Source organism: Phaseolus vulgaris, chromosome 8, assembly GCF_000499845.2.
Source record: "Phaseolus vulgaris cultivar G19833 chromosome 8, P. vulgaris v2.0, whole genome shotgun sequence".
NCBI lineage: Eukaryota > Viridiplantae > Streptophyta > Magnoliopsida > Fabales > Fabaceae > Phaseolus > Phaseolus vulgaris.
Genome location: NC_023752.2, coordinates 6,150,120 through 6,169,550, shown reverse-complemented (window position 1 = coordinate 6,169,550; position 19,431 = coordinate 6,150,120). Strand labels below are relative to the sequence as shown.

General features: G+C 30.2%; 3 protein-coding genes across 3 annotated transcripts; 1 reads left to right on the top strand and 2 right to left on the bottom strand.

The window, feature by feature from the left end:
* Positions 1 to 1,189: 1,189 nt before the first annotated feature.
* Positions 1,190 to 3,355, bottom strand: LOC137825561 (LIM domain-containing protein PLIM2c-like). The gene is made up of 5 exons (XM_068631255.1): positions 3,056 to 3,355; positions 2,524 to 2,623; positions 2,359 to 2,387; positions 2,103 to 2,192; positions 1,190 to 1,749 (listed from the first exon to the last, which is right to left on the bottom strand). Exons 1-5 carry the CDS (start codon positions 3,188 to 3,190, stop codon positions 1,477 to 1,479), a joined length of 627 nt encoding a protein of 208 aa, XP_068487356.1. The 5' UTR covers positions 3,191 to 3,355; the 3' UTR covers positions 1,190 to 1,476.
* Positions 3,356 to 9,117: 5,762 nt separating this feature from the next.
* On the top strand, positions 9,118 to 11,363 carry LOC137827206 (remorin-like). The gene is made up of 5 exons (XM_068633437.1): positions 9,118 to 9,504; positions 9,845 to 9,895; positions 10,086 to 10,173; positions 10,490 to 10,571; positions 10,990 to 11,363. Exons 1-5 carry the CDS (start codon positions 9,291 to 9,293, stop codon positions 11,182 to 11,184), a joined length of 630 nt encoding a protein of 209 aa, XP_068489538.1. The 5' UTR covers positions 9,118 to 9,290; the 3' UTR covers positions 11,185 to 11,363.
* Positions 11,364 to 13,652: 2,289 nt separating this feature from the next.
* On the bottom strand, positions 13,653 to 16,517 carry LOC137826997 (transcription factor MYB17-like). Its single transcript, XM_068633166.1, has 3 exons — positions 16,041 to 16,517; positions 15,146 to 15,275; positions 13,653 to 14,576 (listed from the first exon to the last, which is right to left on the bottom strand). Exons 1-3 carry the CDS (start codon positions 16,174 to 16,176, stop codon positions 13,916 to 13,918), a joined length of 927 nt encoding a protein of 308 aa, XP_068489267.1. The 5' UTR covers positions 16,177 to 16,517; the 3' UTR covers positions 13,653 to 13,915.
* Positions 16,518 to 19,431: the final 2,914 nt, after the last annotated feature.

Here is a 19,431-nt window from a genome sequence, read left to right as displayed (position 1 = left end):
AATAATCGATGAAATTAAAAATAGATTATATAAAACAAATTATTCGAGTAGAAATACAGGCCGCTTAGTGTTAGTATAATTTTTTATTTTTTATTTTATCAGATATATGTATTTGTATTTTTTAAATATTATTATAAATTTTTATTCTGATATTTAATTTTATGTAAAAAAAATATAATATGGATAAAAAATTTGGAAGTAAAATAAAATCAGGAAAATTTGAATTTAGATTCGATAAATAAAATATTTGCAAAGATTAATTAAAATACAAAAAAAATGAGAATAAGAGTATGTATTGTTGATACTTTTTAAGAGAAAGGGAAGTTATTAAATAATAAGAGGAGTTATTAAATTAATAATATTATTTTTTCAAGATTAAATTTGGAAAATAAGTTACTAAACTGATATATTGAACTAATGTTATTTCTTTCTTTTATATGATTATAGATTACACTAAATTAGATAAAAAATTATTAATTTATTTTAATTTATTTATTTATTTTAATTAATTAAAAACTTAACTAAAAAATTAGCTTTTTTATCTATTTGATCAAAATTCAATCAAATCTATTTATTAAGAATTTTTTTATGAATGGATAATCCATCTATAAAAATAATGCATTTTTAAATATTAAAAAAATTGTAAAATAAATTTAAATAAATAATTTTAAAAATTTAAATAACAAATTTAAGAATAATTTGGTTATGAAAAAATTTATTGGATTAATTTTGATAATATTGATGAAAGAATGAATTGTATTTTGAAAAGTTATAAATGAATAATTAACAATTTAAATAAGGGAATTGATAAATCTAATTTTTTATATTTGATGAATAAAATTCTTTTATGAAAAATTATATCAATAATATTATCAAATAAATGAATTCAAACCAATATAAATGTTGTTCAAGTGTAATCTCCATTAACTCAACTTAAAACTTAACATTAAAGGTAGTTTTTTTTCTCTTTTCTTCTTCTTCTATTTCTTCTATTTCTTCTTCTTCTTCATTCTTCTTTCTCCTTCTTCATTTTCATATCACATCTCTCTTTTGCATAGACTGATCTACCTTCTCTGTCAATTCTTAAGTTAGTTTCTTATTGTTTTTTCAAAACAGATTCAGAAGTGAAAATGAGTAGAGAAAATTGTGATACAGAAGTGAAAATGAGTAGAAAAAATTGTGAACCATATTAGATTGTGTCCCTTAAGTTATTATTACATAGGAGTGATATGATATGATATCACAGAGGAGAAAAACCTCCCACAAAGAATATCTTGTAGTGAAAAACTCTTTGTTTAAATACATAAATAAACCTCTCAAATTAGCTTACAATAAACTAATTTGTGAAAAAATGTCAGAAAGTGGAATTTAACCAAACAAGAGAGTGAGCCAAGTGCAAACACTCTAAAGAAAGACCTTTCTATATAGTATCCCTGAAAGAAAGGGAGGAAGCATCTCATTTTTCCTATGCTTCATTTAGGACTTTTCTTCTGTTTCTTCCTCTTCAGGTTCTTCTGGCTTTGGTGCCTCTTCTTCTTCAGCTGGTTCAGGAGGTGGTGTGGCATTCTTCCTGTTTGCAGCAGCTTGGAGTACATGATGGTAATTCCCTTTCTCCATGAAAAGCTGTTGGAAATGGTGCCTGCAGTAGAGGACACCGTCTAGGGCAGCATAGGAGGAATGTGTGAGGTGGCAACCTGCATGAGCACACCTAAAGCAATTCTTGTGATAGCATTCCCCTTCCAGTGTCATCTGTTCAGCAAAGCAAAAAATTTGTAACTAGAACAAGTTCAAGGAAAATTCTAATCTAGGTAATGAGAAATAAGCTTAATAAACAAACTAAAATGTGTCTTAAGATAGTAATCAAAACACAAATCTTATTGTGGATTGTTCAGCAAGGAAGGCCAACCACAACCAGCATTCACATCTTTCAGGCTCAATGCTTTAAGGAACTGAACTGAGGACTACTATGCCATTTCTTTTGTGTCCAACATAGTAATGGAAAAACAAATCTTATTTCAAATTGTTCATTGAGATAGTCTTCAGGCTCAGCAGTTGAAGGGTTGTGGATTATAATCAAGAGTTTTCTGATCGATTCTACATACCTTTTCCAGAGGATAGACAGTTTTTGAGCAAACTGAACATTTGTCTAGAGTTCCACTGAACATGGAGGAGAGTCGGTTGGGGGTCTTATTCTGAAAATGAAGATTATTGTTATTGACGTGTTAGCAAATCACACAAGAATATTTGAAAGAAAAAAAGTTATATAGCTCTTTGATGCCTTGAGCTTATTAAAACTAAGGTCTTAATAATGATGGTGATGGTGATTTCCAAGTATATCAGGCTGGATAGTGAACGTACCACCTCATTTTGTTTATCCGAAGACCTTGCTGTGCCGCAATTACAATCATGTAAAAAAGCATAGCATGTTAGACAAACCAGTAGAATGTTACAGGTGAAAATGAATTTGCACTGAATGAGATTGTGGCTAAAAAAAGTGCTGAACAGAAGATGGTAACATATTACCTGTCTGAAAGTTCTTGCTGAAATTGCCAGATTCCTTGAAAAGCTGTTCAAAGTGTGGCTTGCAGTAGAGGACACCATCCATTGAAGAGTATGTACTCATCTGACCAAAAATAAAATTGCACCATTGGCACCAAATTTTAGAACAAGTTTAAACTACATAAATTGTTTTTTCTTGAATCAGTTCATATCAAAGTACAAGCTTGGCCAGTTATGTCATCATAGAATTTAAATTCTAGCACCAGGAATCCAAGATCAAAACTAGTTTCTATGGAATTCAATAATGTCATGTAGTTCATTTCATGCACTTAATTAGCTCAGTAATTGCATGCTTCTATTCTATATGATTTTGAGGGCATAATTGCATTGTAGGATGCTTCATGCTAATTACATGGTTACCAAAAAAACTATTAAATGCATATTGAAACACAATGACAATGAGAGATAAGAAGCATATTTAGAAAACATGTTTATGGCGTGAGGCATATATTCCATGAAAGATGAAGAAGAAATGGTGTAAAAGAAGAGTATATACCGTGAGGCATCCCTTGCAGTGACTGCATCTGAAGCAGTTCTTATGGTAAGGAGTACCTTCAAGAGTTAACAAGTCAACCACATAAACAGTCTTATCACAAGCCTTGCATTTATCAAGAGTTCCTGTGAATGACATTTTGGCTTTCCTCCTCAAGAATGATGCAAAACAAGGCTCAGGAATTTTCTGGCTGGTGTTTGTGCTTTTCCCTTAATCCAAGATCAGAGGATTAAAGAGAAGTTCAACAAGAGAGAACAGCACTCATTACCTTGCACCTCAGACAAATGGGGATTGAATAAAGTCTTTGATTTGTCTTACCAAAGTTATTTATATCAGATTATAACGTATTTGAATGCAATGGTAAATGGTTGGCAAGTGATTAGAGACCTCAAAATATTAAGCAAAGGATGGGAAATCTTTGCCTTAATTTGTGGAGGTAAACTTATTGTGTGGAGTGAAAAACACTGACCATTTCAACAATATATATAAAAATAAATAAACCTCATTCCAACTATTCTTGAATCCAACTTTTTTACATTTAACTCGCTAAGAAAAGAAAATTTTCATATTTAAGATGATGAAAGAGTTACATCCAGAATAATCCAAAAGAAAAAATTAAATCCACAAAGAGCAGTTATATTTTTAGAATTTGATAAATTAGGAGGACTTTGCATTCCTTGCAAGAAAAAAAATTCTCTTTTTCTCTCATGGATCTCACTCTTTTTGTCACAACCAATTTCAACCTTGCCACGTTCCTTTAGTAAAGCTATTTTTGGTAAAAAAAAATCTGTAACCTTTCTTTAGATAGGGATTTCTTTTTGAAGAATTTGAAATGATTTATGAGAAAATATGTTTAGGTAAGAAATTTTGAAAAAATAGAAATTCAAAAAATTTATTAGAGTAATTGGATTAATTAAGATTAAAGAATTTCAAATTTCAATTAAAAAGTAGGAATTTGAAATTATTCATATTCTCAAATTCATATTTTGGTCATTTTAGTTTGGATTGAACTTAGTTTAAGTTGATTTGGTTCAACCTAGGTTAAGATAAACTCGACTCGACTTGACTTGTGATTCATCCAACTTAGTTTAACATGGCTCCGACATGATGTCTCGGCCTAACATGAGTCCAACTCAACTTGGCCAAACTTGACCCATTTGTCTCGGTCCACCTAGGCCCAACCCGAGCTAGACACAATAAAACTTGACTCGTCATAGACTTAGCTCAACTCGGTAGAGGCAGTTTCTTCCTGCACCCCCACAATTTTGTAAATTCCGAAACTGACCCCCACAATTTTGAGATTTGGGAGTGTGCTACGGATTCATCAATCCGGAAGTGAATCATGTTGCATTCCGAATGAGGGGGTGTTCTGGAAGCAAAGTTTGCATAAATTATTGATTTCCGGATTGCTGAATCTGGAAGCCTAATTTCTATTACGGATTGGTGGATCCGAAATGATTTTTTTCAATTATGGATTTCTGAATCCGGAATGCATGTTTTGAATTACGAATTGGCGAATCCGGAATGGTTTTTTCACTTATGGATGTTTTGCATTTTTTTATTTTGGATTAACACTATCATTCATGTACTACCGGAAGCATCAATCCTGAAGATTACCGAATGCGCCAATCCGAAAATTTACCGGAAGCGCCAATCCAAAAATTTACCGGATTTCATAATCCGGAATACAAAAAAAAAATGTACAATTTATATAGGGACACTTTTGTCTTTACGCAACCTTGTGGGGGTGCAGGAAGAAAAATTAGGGGTGCAGGAAGAAACTGCCTTCGGTAGAACGTGATTCCGCCTCGACTTGACTTGACTTAGAATAGGGTAGATTTGACTCGACATGAGCCCATGCCAACTTGGCTTGACCAGACCCGAGCCAACTTGGCTCGACCTTGATCCCAGTCAACTAAACTCAATCGTCCCTAATCCAACTTTATTTGATCAAGTTGCAGCGGACTCAACTTGATATGGGCTCAAATAGATTCAACTCGACCAAGCTTAACTTGGTTTTGATTGAGTTAGGCTTGATCTGGTCTTGATCGAACTAGGACTGACCTGAGCCTAACCCAACTCAATTAAACGCGGTTGGTCCGGACTCAAATGAATGTGGACCTTCCACAACTCAATTGAATATGGGTTTGTCCTGACTCAACTTAATTTGGACTCAAGTCAACTTAGCTCGACCTTAGTCTAAGCCACTCGACTTGTTGGGGACCTAAATTGATTTGGATTGAATTTGACCCGAGTTGACTCAACCTGACTTTCCATGAGCCCAACTCAATGCTATTTTATTTGGGTTTAGTCCAATCTAACATTTCATAACTTGAAAATAATTTTGTTTAATGTAAATTGAGGATTTTTTTTGAAAATATGAAATAGAAAATCTCAAAGAACCACTACAAAAAAATATCATTAAATAACAACTAATTTAGAGACAAAAAATAATTAGTCATTATATTGAATAAGTTAGATACTATTTATAAACTTAAAAACTATTGGTATCTAAATTAATTTCTATTATTAATTAAAATTTATTAAGTAGTTTTTAAATTGGTATTTAATATTAACTAACAAAGTTTTAGCTACTAACTACTTTATATTCTAAATTAGTATTTAATTAAATAAGTAATTAATTTATAATGTAAAGTAGTTAATAATAGATAATATTCTCGGGAGCTAATGATAGATTCAAATTTAAAAACTATTTTATAAACTTTTATTGATAGTAGAAACTACTTTATATACTAATAACTTTTTAATTTATAAAATAATATCTAACTTAGTTTATATAATAACTAATTTTTCTTTCTCTAAATTAGTTGTTATTTAAGGATTTTCTTGTAGTGAATTTTTGATAAAAAAAAATAACACCAATCAAGATCTACTAAGAAAATTATCAATAATGATATTTTTAAATTTTTAACAACTATTTGATATTTAAATAATTTTTAAATTCAATGACAATTGAAATATTTTATAAAAAAATTAAAATTCACTAAATTTAAATTGTCTTAGAAACAAAACATTTAAAAAATAAAACAATTTAAAATAAGATCAATTCAAATTCTAACATATTTAAAATAGATCAATTCAAATTCAACATATTTGAATGTCTTACAAATTATGAAATTGGTGAGATAAAACTTTTATTTTATCTTATTGGCTAAAAAAATTATATTAGTTCCATAGAAGTAATACTTTTTTTAGTAATTTACAATATTTTGATTGTTATAATTTCAGTACATTAAACTTTCAAACTCAACACTTGTATAACCCATTAATTTACTTGAGAAAGACACTGATACACTTTGAAATGTCTAGATACGGTAGAAACTTCATTAATTTTTATTCTTATTTTATTAGAATAATTTTATGGTATTTATGTTTGTTCTCGTTCCGGTAATGACCTAGAGAATTATTGCTCGATGCATCCTGTCGGTCGGTCACTTCAGTCTTCGATCCTCTTCTCTTATTGCTCTTCCTTCTTTTCTCGTCTCTCCTCTTGCAGTCGCTCGGGAACACAAGTTCGGATGGTACCTGCAGAAGACATTCCGACGATCAAGTCAGTAAAGGACTCGATTCTGGTTGTCAGAGCACTGTAGATAATGACGTACCTGATTCTTGAAATTTGTGCTATTTATAGTACCTTAATGAACATTCGTTGGTGGACCAGATTAGGGGATTGGTTCGTGTTTAGGGTTGCGTTAAATAACCTTTAATTACGGGTTAACCTTGTTGACTTGGTCAACTCATGAGTGTCGTTATGAGTCGGTCGGCCACGTGCCACCTTGCTGACTTTGGTATCGTGAATGAGTGGTCAGATTGTCTGAAATACTGACGAGTCAAGGTGACTGTCCGGCTGTACTAGTACAATGTTATTTTTTATTTAGCAACTAATTTAATTAGTTTCATTTACTTAATATTTTCAATTCACTAAGTTACTTGTTATATATTTTTTAATTTGTTTGTCAACTTTTAGTTATGCTTTTTTAACATTTTTGAAGAAAAGTTTTTTGAACTCCGAAGCATTTATACTGCACCAAACAGCTAAGATTTATAGGCTATAGAAAAACTGAAGATGTTGAACCTTATGCTATCTTTACATACTAGCTTGTAGATTAGAAATATTCTTTTTACATACAATTTCAATACTGTGTCCACAAAAATCATATTATTCTTGTTCATATGGATCTCCAAGCCCTTGTATGTAAATTCTAATACTTTTTATTATAATGGTGTATATTGATAATTAATTAGAAATCATTCTAAACGTGACTTTTAGACTAATATAATAAGAACTAAAAAATATTGTATATAATAATTTATAATTAAATTTAATAAAAATAATAACATTCAATAATATTTAAACATTAGCTTCCGTAATCAATGTTCCCTTTTTCTTCCTAAGCTAGTGGTGACTCTTGGATTAAAAACTGGGAAGCAATGCAATAGAAAAAGAAAAAAAAAATGAGATTCTTTAATTAAAGAAAAACAAAACAAAATGAATAAACATTTTAAGAGTAATTTGGTTGATGGATAATTAGTTTTTAGAAATTAGTATATTTGGAATATAAGTTAAAATAAAAATATTATAAAATTTTGAAAAAAAATTAAAAATAATAAATTAAAGTAAATTATTTCATAAACTAATAAAATAAAAATATTTTTATTTATTTTATTTTAATAAAAATGTAAATATTGTTTATCTAATTAATTTTATTAAAAAACATCATATAATCAATTATTCATAAATATTAATAAAATATTCTCCAAATTATTTATATTTAAATATGTGATCAATTATATGAGTATATAATTAATTATGTGTTAATTTTCAAATATTTTTTATAATTATACGGAAAACTTAGCACATAAAATTGGTCTATTTTTTGTGCTTTTAAAATGTTTTAGTTCCTTGTTAATTTTTTTAATATTTTTTTTTTCCATTCAAGCTTTGCTGCACTTTGAAACAAATAAAATGGTAAAGTGGATGAGAGTCTAATCTATTTTTGATGAAATAATTATATATTTTTTCAAATTTTATAAAACTGAAACATAATTATTTTTATGAATAGAAGTTGATGAAAACATGAGTTAAGTTTTAGATGGGTCAAAATTGTTTTGGAATTTGAAATAAACATTGTATAAACTAATATTTAGCTCAACATCTGTTCCATTCTATCTTCAAGTAATAAAAGTAAAATAAAGTGTAAAAAAAAATAGAAGATATGCATATCATTAATCATATAAAATTAGTATGAAAACTTGGGTGGGCAAGCATGATATTCCACTATATATATCAAACCATCAAATTGTAAAAATCAGTCAATATCATGTGGGTTCCACAAACACTAATTCTTTTATATATTAGCTTTAATATTCTTTTGATATATTTAATTTGTGGACATAGAAAAATTCTCTTTTAGTAATTTGTTATACATCACAAAATAAGATGATAAATAAATTTGTATATATGTATTATCTGAATTCGTCAATTAACTAACTTAATTCAAGTTAAGTAGAAAGATAAATATAAATTTATGAATGTATATTTTTAAATTGTTAAGATAATTTTAGGTTGTATTTTAAAATTTAGGTAATTATAATTTTTTATTAAAATGTTATATAAGCCTTGTATTCAAGGATTAATTTTTTTTGTTTCCGTAATATAAGGAAAATTAATTTTTATTTATAGTACAAACTTTAAATCTTCTAAATACTTGTAGTAAGGAAATTATTTGAATAAGTTTTTATCTGTCTTTAATAACTGAAATTATCATAAAAATCTCAATCTTAAAAATATGTCGAACCCAACTCCAAATATGTAAAATATTATAACATTCAAAAATAAGTTATTTAATTATAATATAAATGATCAAATATAAAATTAATATAATAATTTATTAGATGGAATATTTGTATGTTGTTGTAAAAATATAGTAACTCTAAATAAAATGCATGAGAGAAGATTGGTTGAGAAATTTAGGTATCTTGGAGGGGTTTGACTAATTTTGTTACCATTCTAATGTCTAATTGTGTCTAATGTTAACATCTATGAGGTCAATCATTTCTAAGCTACAAATTAGTTAAAGGACTTATTCAAGGCTCCACCCTTCTTTCTTGGAACTTTTGCAAACTATAAATAATAACTTCCTCTGTTTTCATCTCTCACTCTGTTTTCATTTCTAACTCTGTTTCTTAATTCAACGCTCCAATCCAAGCAACGGCGATGGAAGAGCTGCAATCGAAGCCCGAAGCTGCCCATGCTCTGGTTGTGGCTGAGGTGACTCCGGTTGTGGCTCAGGAGGCTCCGGTTGTGCCTGAGGTGGCTCCGGTTGTGCCCGAGGTGGCTCCGGTTGTGGCTGAAGTGCCCTCCCACGATGCCGTTGCAAAGGAAGCTTCTGGAGCAGAAGAGTCGAAAGCTATACTTGTTGTACCCGAGAGTGAGTTTTGCATTGCACCTGTTCCTGTTCATATTTTCATTCTCTGATGACCGTTCATACTTCGTGCTGATCAAAAAAAAAAAAAAAAAAACTTCATGCTAAATTATTATTAGTGTTACCAATAAGAAAAAGAGAGGTAGAAGGTGGATTCTGCTTTCAAAGCTGATATTTCTGTTGAGAGATATTGGTGCATGTACACAAATATAACATGCTCATGCATCATACCACTATGCCATTTCCAATAATATCATGTTTTTCACACTCATCTTTTGATTGAGTTAGTTCCTTTCATAAAATTTGTTTGCTTTACCAATTTCCTGTCATTTTCTTGGTTCAACAGAACCAGTAGTTCCTGCAAACCAGCAAAGCTGGAGAGGGTCTCTTGATAGAGGTAAGTGTTAACCCTTCAATTTATTATTGTTGGAGATTCAACATTAACTACACACATGACTAAATTATACTATATAACTATGCAAATCACTATTTAAAACTTTCATGTTAGAAGATGCTGATTCACCAATCACTTTTTTTTCTGAACGAGGTTTATTAATTTCTAAGCTATTCACTTATGTTATGAACAGATATCGCTCGGGCAGAAGTCGAGAAAGAGAAAAAGTTGTCCTATGTGAAGGCATGGGAAGAGAGTGAAAAGGCCAAAGCAGACAACAGGTAAGACTTCTATGTATTTTAACAGTTTATGCATATGCCTCAAAGAAGGGTGAATCTTCATTTTGAAAAGTTAAAACTAAATGTGTGTTTAGAAACTCATTGCAAAGTTAAAAATCACGTCATTTAGGCTACAAAATGCGAAAGTTGTAACAATTAGCTGAGTGTTTGGGCAAACTAAAATGTTAAAGTTGATTTTGCAGTAGAGTAATCTATATAGAATGATACTGATGATAATAATATGACATTTCATTGACCCTATTACATATTTCCTATACAAACTCACCTAAACTCGAGACATCATTTGATCTGTTAACAGAGCTGAAAAACATCTCTCAGCGGTTGCTGCTTGGGAAAGCCGCAAGATGGCAATTCTTGAAGCTGAGTTGAAAAAAATAGAGGTAATACTTGATTTTCATGTTCAGTATATAGTTTAATGTGATGCATTTCTCACATATACATGCTATGTAGTAACATGGTTGGACTGAAGAAACTGTTCTTTTCTTTACATCAAACAGTATAATAAATTTGATATGTTAGGGAAGATGCAAGGTATACGTTCCCTGCATGAAAAGCAATAGGATGCATGAGCATGCTATTATTCTATACCTGTCTAAGGATTTTTGTTGTCTTTGAAGATAGCTTAAAAATATATTCTATATTAACTAGAGATATAACCAAAGTATATGGTATATTGCAAATGTCGTTTTACTCAACTGGTTTGGTGAAGTTGAGAGATTAAAAGTAGATCCAAATGAACATAGAAGTATAGTGCTTGTGCTGAATAATATAGCTTTGAACAACTTCTTGTGTGAGCAGGAAGAACTGGAGAAAAAGAAAGCAGAACAAAGTGAAAAGATGAAAAACAAGATGGCTTTAATTCACAAGCAAGCAGAGGAGAAGAGGGCAACGATTGAAGCCAAGCGTGGTGAAGAGGTTCTGAAGGCAGAGGAAATTGGTGCAAGATACCGTGCAACAGGAACCACTCCAAAGAAGACCATAGGCTGCTTTTAATTTATTGTTATGCCTTTTGGTGTGACATAATTTGTATTAGTTTCACCTCTCTTGTTCTCAAGGTTATATGAGCAATGATTGTTCTAAAAAAGAACAAAATTTTGTAAATGCCTCTTGTTTTTATCATCTTGCTTGGGGTGAAATGTTCAATGTAATGCTGTTTTCCCTTTCTCTATTCATTCTTTTCTATCACTATTGCCCATTGGATCATCACAGTAACTTACAGTGACTAGAATTTAAAAGCAAAGTACACACAACCATTCTTTACATATCCTTAAAAACAAGAGTTTAAAGTTTGTTGGAAAATTATGACAAATGACTTCAGAAAAACTGGATCTCTTTTCCTCTTCCTCCTTCACCCGTCTTGCAATTAATAATGGACTCTGTAAAAGTTTTAGATCCAAATAACAACTATAGACCAATCATAGAACTCACAACTCCAAAAAGAAGAAAAAAAAAGAATTAATCGGTATAAAATTTCAACAACAAAATGTTGGAGATCTCAACTACAAGATATTTCATAATATAGGAGTGAGTGCAAACATTACCTTGTAAGTCGATTTTATAAAGTTGAGTTAGGTTTAATGTTTATTTTTTAATATGGTACCTGAGTCATTTAGAATTTATTCTAATGAGAGTTTGTCGAGCTTATCATGTAATCTCCTATCAGATCATCCATAAATATATAGTCTCATACACCAGACAATTTCAGCTTGAAGATCTCATGAAGTACAGATAATAACATTTCATAATAGCTAAGTGAGCGTAAATATCACCTCTAATTTTATAAGTTTGAGTTAAACTTAAAGTTAAAAAAAAAATCACTGAAAAAAGCTTTGCTCATTTCTCATCAATTTTGCTCTCCAGTTGTCCTTTCTAAAAAATGGTGACTCATTACCCACTTCAAAGGAAACCTGTTTAATAAATGAATTACTTATAATTAAAAAGGTATTACACATCTTTTATTTTTTAATGAAGTTGAAAAATCTATTATAACTAACCTCTTTTAATACGGTTAAGAAGAACTTAAAATTTACAGCGTAAATATCTTGCGTGCAAATCTAACGTAAGTTATGTTTAAGTAGCAAGTAATTTTTTATTATCATACATATATAGTGTGTTTTACTGCTATTATATTATATAGTATATTAAAATAACTTAAAAATATGACGTAAATTTTATTATGCTAATTAATGTGATGATTATAATATCTTAAAATATAATATTAAAATGAAAAAAAAAAATTCAAAGTGGATTGACAATGTGGTTAGGCTCTAATTTACAAAAAAGAATAATTTTTTATTAATTATTTGGGTTTACGATTCTTTTTAAGATTTTAATGCTATAGAAAATTTAAAATACCAGTTCACTTGTCTTGTCAATTTATTTTATAAATGTAATATCTGTAATATTAATAAATTTAGAGTAAAATATTGAAATATGTTAAGCTTTTAACTAAATTTATCTTTTAAATTAGTTTTCTATACTGTTTTATTTTAAATTTTGGGGAGCAAGTTCACTAATCCTTTCTTAAATGGGATGGAGCAAGATTTTTTTTTCTCACCCTACCTATTGTCAATCAATAAGCATACGTTTAAAAAATAAATTAGATATTATAATATGATATCCAATAATAAATATTATAAATTTTATAATGGTCAAAATAAACTTATTCTATACCATAATATGTAATAAAAGGGTGAAAAAAAATCCATCCTTGTGAATGGAAATAAAATAAAATAAAATATATATATATATATATATATTAAATATTTAAAATTAAAACTTTATTGTCTTTGGATAACAATATTTTCTATTGTAAATGCTGACTATAGTCTAAAAACAACAAAACAATCAATCTTAGATCCAAAAAGTATTTAGCTTATATTAATCTGATTATGGTGAATTCAGTCCTTCATTAACCCTAAGTAATATTGGTTTCTGAATTTTTTCCATTTTGTTAACTGTGATCTTTTTCCTCCTTGTTGGTCATGTTAGGGTGTAATGAAAAGTGAAAAGGTTGTGGCTAAGAAGAGCTGTTTGGTTGGGTTGTCCAAAATGAATGCTCCATATATATATATATATATATATATATATATATATATATATATATATATATATATATATATACCTAAGTAAGACAGATTCTAAATGATACATAGCATAGGGGTGAGTGAGGACCAGGGTGTCTTGGATATTATTGTTATCCAAAGCCTTTTTTCTTTCTTTACCCTTAAACCTCTTGTACTATACAATTACATGCAAGTGTTGTAATATAGAGAAAAAGGAAAAGTGAAGAAATTTCAAGGGAGAGGAATGCCCTCAAAGTGGAGTTAATAAGAATTTCACAGGTTTCAAGTTTGGATCACACCAGACCTCATCATAAAGTATCATGAAGAGTTCAGTTTAGAATCTTTTGAGCCAGGGATTACAATTGCCAATTTTGTGACTACTTTTCCTATTTGCTATTGTTAATGTGGTTTTGTGTACTGAAATCTGACAAACATTCAAAACATGATCATAGTAAAAGTCAAGACATGTGATTAACATTTACTATATTCATACTAAGACTTGTAAAAAATCCACAATAATGCCTCACCTATAATAGTGATCATATTTAGCTAATTTCCAACTCATGTCATTCTCCTACTTGTTCAAATGCTTATACAGACAGCAATATTACAAAACACCAAACCAAAAGGTAGAAGACCCTATAATTCATGCAAATGCACTAAAGTGGACACATAAAAGAGTTTCCTTCTAAGAAGCTCATATCATTGTTTATAGGAAAATCTAACAGGAGCTGCAAAGCAGTGTCTGATGAATCCTCCATGTCATTAGAGCTTGAAGAATCAGATCCACGAGTCCTCCACTCCAGCTCTTGTTTCACAAAGTTAGAGGGCGTAATTTCTTGTGCAATAGAAGCCAAATCTGCATTTGTTGCAATTGACTCACATTTGTTGGAAGATGACCCTGCAGAGAGGGGACTGGGGCAGGAGCTTGTAGTGGTGATTTTGTTGTCATCAGCTTTGTGTTGAACAACAACATTGCGAAATGCCTCTCCAACCTCAGAGTTCCAAATGCGGAGAAAGTAGTCAGAGTCAGTGGTTTTGGCATCTGAATTAGGATTGGTGGTGTTCTGGCTGAACCTTGTTGACTCATTTGAGAGCCTGGCCTCAGCTTCAAGCCTAGCACTCTCCCACTGAGCCATGTGGCGTGTGGAAACAGATGCATGTGCCTTGTGGAAGGGGTAAGATGGAGATGAGGCCAATGGCTCGTGGGTTCTAGGGTCAAGTCCCATGCTTTTAAGACGCTTCTTCAAGTGGGTGTTCCACAAGTTCTTTATCTCATTGTCTGTTCTTCCTGGTAATTGTGAGGCTATTGCAGCCCACCTGAAAATTTGTTCAAAATTGTGTTCTCAAGTGAATTCAAAGTAAGAACTTAACTGATTCAGTAGTTCAGAGAACAAACCGGAAGTTTTTATGTACTTAAATATAGTAATTAACCAAACAATCTATGCTTTATTATGAACTATTGCAAAGATATTCTTGAGGGAGATCTAGAAGGTCTTTCACAGTCACAAAAATGAGTGGATCTTGAGAAGACAGAAAAGTTGAAATTTTGAGTGGAGAGAAAAAGGTTAATAAGTAAAGGTAAAAATATATTAACACCGTTGTGTCTTTGTTTTGTGGATATATCATGGCGGGAATTCCAATTTTGTGCTTGAAATCAGTTGAGTTGAGTGTAACTTCTACCCATCCTTGTTTCCAAACTCACAAAAATCCAAATTGCTATATGTTTGGTTTAAGATTTGTTTGTTTGTCATCATATTTTGACCGTTTGTTTATTAATATTTGTATAGGAAGTATTTAAAATAAGATTTACTTTGTTTCCCTTTTAAAAATCTATTTATATAGAAGTATTGAAAAAACAGAAATATAAAGGTCAATAAACTGTTTACCTATTTCCTAGGATGCCATGAAGCTGTATGACTAGTTTTTCTTCCTCTTGAGTAAAGGGACCACGCTTGATGTCAGGTCTGAGGTAGTTTGTCCACCTAAGCCTGCAACTCTTGCCACAACGAAGAAGACCTGAAAATAAAAAGTATCTCATAACATATGGAAACATGAAGATCATGGAAAACAGAATGAATGCTTAAACATTGTTACACTTGTTTCACAAGGCTATGAAAAAAAAAGAACAAAGATTTGTGAGGAAAAGTGTCCAAAGTAGAGGAGTCATGGGGCATGTGGCTTGTAAATCCGCAAAGAAATCAAATGAAGTCAAAAGGTAGCACAAGTTTTGGTCAGGATTAGGATACAGACAGAAAAGAACAGAGAAAAAAAAGGATCATAGCATAACATGAAAAAAAGGGTAATGTAAACATGATATAGAATGCTCCTAGTACAGCATTAAATTTCTCTTGCACTTAATTACTTGCCTATTTATATTCCTGCCTTTTCACATTTAAGAACTTGAAAAAAAAGAGTAGGGGAAAAGGTAAAAAGGAGTCAAGAGGTATAGCTTCACTTCACTTGTTCAATAGTTGTTACATGGGTATGGGTAATGCTATCATAGCAGCATATACCAAGAATGTGAATATGGCCATAGAAATGTAGAAGGACAAAAAAAACCATTCAAACCACTAGGAAACAAGGATTAAAACTGATTTTAATGAAAAAAAGTTATGTTATAGTATGTATTTAGCACCAATAAAAAAAGGCTTTTTCAAGAAATGAGTATATGTATATATATCATTAGAAAGACAGGTTGAAACTAAAGTGGTTGTTGAAGTTTAGTTTAGCTGATTTGAACAGAAACAAATACTAAGCAAAGTACCAGCAAAAGAGCAAAACCTGCCATCCTTGGAAGAGAACGCCAGCTTCCATGGCCACCATTTTTCTTGATATAACTAGCAAGAATTTCATCCTCTTCAGCTGTCCAAGGTCCCTTCTTCAAACCCTTCTTGTCACAACATGGTGTCCTTCCCATTCTTTTCAAACTCTCAACAAAAAAACACACCACAGCACATCAACAAAGTAAATATATCAGAAGCAACAAACTTAGAGAACCCTTTTAAGTCCACACCTGTGGACAACTCCTTCCTATATTTCCAACACTACAGAAACACCCCAGAAGGCACTCGAGGACAAATAAATAGTGAAGGAGTTGGAGATGTTGAAAAATTGAAAAGTTGATTTGAGGTGGCATTGCTATTGGATGGGGGCTTGCTTGCAAGTATGATCAGCGAGTTTCAAGCTGAGACAAGCAATAAATGCGTGTGCTGTGGCATTGAGAAGTTGCATCATCATTGAGGCGAAGAACTTGCACAAACAATGAAAGGGGAGGGTCTTAATGAGGGTGTGCGTTTTGCATTTTTTGGTTTTTATTTTGCACAGAAGTGGGGTGAGAGAGAAGCAGATTGCAGTGAAGATGACAGTGACAGCATTAAATGTGGAGAGTGTGGAAATGAAAAAATGGAATGCATTTATGGCGGATTCTCTTCCAGAAAAGTCAGTGCAGGATTAAAAACCAACAGAGACAGTTAAAGGGAAGGACATGAACATTAATGGGGGGTCCAACTAATAACATGCATTGCAGGGTACGAACACACACCAGGAAATGAATGAATGCTACTACAACACATGATGTTTCTCTTTCTTCTTTATGGCAAACAAGACCATGAACAACAACTTATTCTTATTTTTCTTAATTAGAAACATAATACAATCACCTGTTAATAATTGTTCACAATCTACTACATTCAAAGTTCACTTCAATCAAGCATAAGAAATAGCATGATACGAATTTGAATAGTTCAGTGACAGGAACACAAACTTTAATTTATAAAACTGTATAAAATTAAGGACTTCTGTATGGTTTTAAATTGTGGTTGTAATTTAGTCACAAATCATTAATACTGCAGCAAATTGTGGAAAAACATTGTGGATGAGGTCACAGTTACCGTCACAAAAATAGTTGCCACTAAATTGAAAATCTTTTACCTCATAGTCAAAGTAAAGATTTGGTTTGTATTGTGATTCACACTGCAGATAAATAACTTCCATATACATTTTGAATATTTTTTTAATGGAAGAACAACATCAACCACACATAGGTTTTCTCAGTAGTGTACTGTTTCACTCATAATTATACTTACATGCTGATTATTTTGGTAAGGTGTGGATGTTGAGAAAGACAGATGATATAAGGAGTAAGTAGAGATTTGAGAGCCTAGATATGCATAACTTACATATTCTGTAATCTTGTCTGATAAAAACAAACATATTCTGTAATCTTAACTTGATAATACCCTTTGTGAATGTTATTGTTTTATCAGTTGAATGGAACAACATATTCATAATAACTTTGAGAGGAGATATATAATTTATTTTGATAAAAGATTCTGAGGAGTAGAATGCAATACATTCCTCTAAGATTGAATAAAAGAAGTTGATTGCATATAAAATAATTCTACAATATATAATGTTACACATTCTCACCTTATTTAATGATTGAATTTAATGAACATATATAAGTTGTCAGATTCATAAAATAATGTGATGTAGATTTGTTTAAAATGTGTGTAACAAAATGAAACAGAACTCAATTATAAATATAGTATAGTAGAAAAGGTACAGTTGTTGTTTTATTTCATGAAGAGAAATGACATAAAATCCTATTTGAACATAAATGACAATGGGGGCCATCTTGAGCTCAATTAAGGAACTCATCTACATGCAACATCAGATACTCACCCACAATCCAATCACAATTTCAAACTCAAGTCCCTTTTCTGCAATATCATCATATTTTTTGGAAGCAGCAAATAACTATTTTTATTTGGTAAGTTTTTGAAGGGTTTTTGTTTGGTAAAAGATTTGGTATGTTGAGTGGGGAAGTGAGTGGCAGAAAGATGGATGGAAGAAGGAAGGAATGGTCAAATAAATTCACAGACAGAAACAGTGATACTGTAATGCAATGATCTACTCATAATAAATGCAGTCAAACAATTCAACGTGAAGATATGTACAGTGTTGTCAAAAGCCATGTTTTTACTATCTATGTTGAATCGTCTTATACTTCTTTTTATATTTGTAAGATATGATCCTTTCTTGTGACTCTTTGTAAAACTATTTATTACAAATTCTTTTAGCACTTGTGTGTGAAGATGGACAAAAGATAACCATGATTTAACTTACCATCATAAATCTAATCTTTATATATTAAACTACTTCAACATAAATCTTAAATTTGACTTATTACATTATTTAGTTAGATTTAGCTAGTTTACTTTCTTGTTATATATTAATAAATGTTTATAATAATATATATTGAAAATAGATAATTTTTGGGAAATAAAAATAAAATAAAGGGTTATATAAACAGTCATATAAACTGTCTCTTTAAGTGCCAGTGGAATAATCTGATTTCTTATTAAACAGTCATATAAACTAATCATAAAAAATTAGATATGATTCACCCTTTTAATTTAAATTTAATATAAAATATAAATTAAATTAATGTTTTACAGTTTAATTTGAATACATTTTTATAGTTTTTGTTACAATAAAATTATTAAGCATTTTTTACAAAGAAATTATAAAACATTACTAAAAGGTTGTTAAATATTTTATAATGAAAAGTTATCGAATAGAAATATATGTCGTGAATTTTTTTATATATCATATTTTTAAATAAATTTTATATAAAACTAAAATTTATAATACAAGTTTGCTATCTATTGTAAGTGAAATAAATTAAACCACAAAACAATTTCAAAAAATAAATTGATGGAATTAATTTTAACCATATAATATTCTATTTAAATATATAAGAGTTTTTTTATTCATTTTTTGATTTTTAATATCAAATTCGAACAAAATTGTGTGGTTTAGGATAAAAATAAAACCTAAAAATAAAAATAAAATTTGTCTTTACTGGTTTTTAATTTTTTGATCGAATTTTGGTTATTTAAAAATTCAGTTTTGATTGTTTTTAATTTTTTTATGAAATTTTGATTGTTTTTTTAATAGATTTGATTTACAAGAGTCGATTATACGTTTCTGTTCAACTAGTAAGAAGATGATTAGTTATTGATGAGGTTGTATATTCTTTAGAAAACTTTGATTACGGCTGAAATTTGTTTAAGAAGCAATCTTCATCATAATTATATGAATCTGTCACAAATATTATTCAAGTAATTGTTGTCGACAATTATTGTTGAAGATGCAACCTCGACTAAAA

Excerpts from the sequence above, each read along its gene's own strand:
- LOC137825561 (XM_068631255.1), bottom strand. The coding sequence starts at position 3,190 with ATGTCATTCACAGGAACTCTTGATAAATGCAAGGCTTGTGATAAGACT. Across the intron at positions 2,624-3,055 it reads ACTGCAAGGGATGCCTCACG|ATGAGTACATACTCTTCAAT; the intron begins GTATATACTCTT and ends ATTTTTGGTCAG. Across the intron at positions 2,193-2,358 it reads CGGATAAACAAAATGAGGTG|AATAAGACCCCCAACCGACT; the intron begins GTACGTTCACTA and ends CTTCATTTTCAG.
- LOC137827206 (XM_068633437.1), top strand. The coding sequence starts at position 9,291 with ATGGAAGAGCTGCAATCGAAGCCCGAAGCTGCCCATGCTCTGGTTGTG. Across the intron at positions 10,174-10,489 it reads AAGGCCAAAGCAGACAACAG|AGCTGAAAAACATCTCTCAG; the intron begins GTAAGACTTCTA and ends ATCTGTTAACAG. Across the intron at positions 10,572-10,989 it reads CTGAGTTGAAAAAAATAGAG|GAAGAACTGGAGAAAAAGAA; the intron begins GTAATACTTGAT and ends TTGTGTGAGCAG.
- LOC137826997 (XM_068633166.1), bottom strand. The coding sequence starts at position 16,176 with ATGGGAAGGACACCATGTTGTGACAAGAAGGGTTTGAAGAAGGGACCT. Across the intron at positions 15,276-16,040 it reads TTCTCTTCCAAGGATGGCAG|GTCTTCTTCGTTGTGGCAAG; the intron begins GTTTTGCTCTTT and ends TTTTATTTTCAG. Across the intron at positions 14,577-15,145 it reads CATGGCATCCTAGGAAATAG|GTGGGCTGCAATAGCCTCAC; the intron begins GTAAACAGTTTA and ends ACAAATTTTCAG.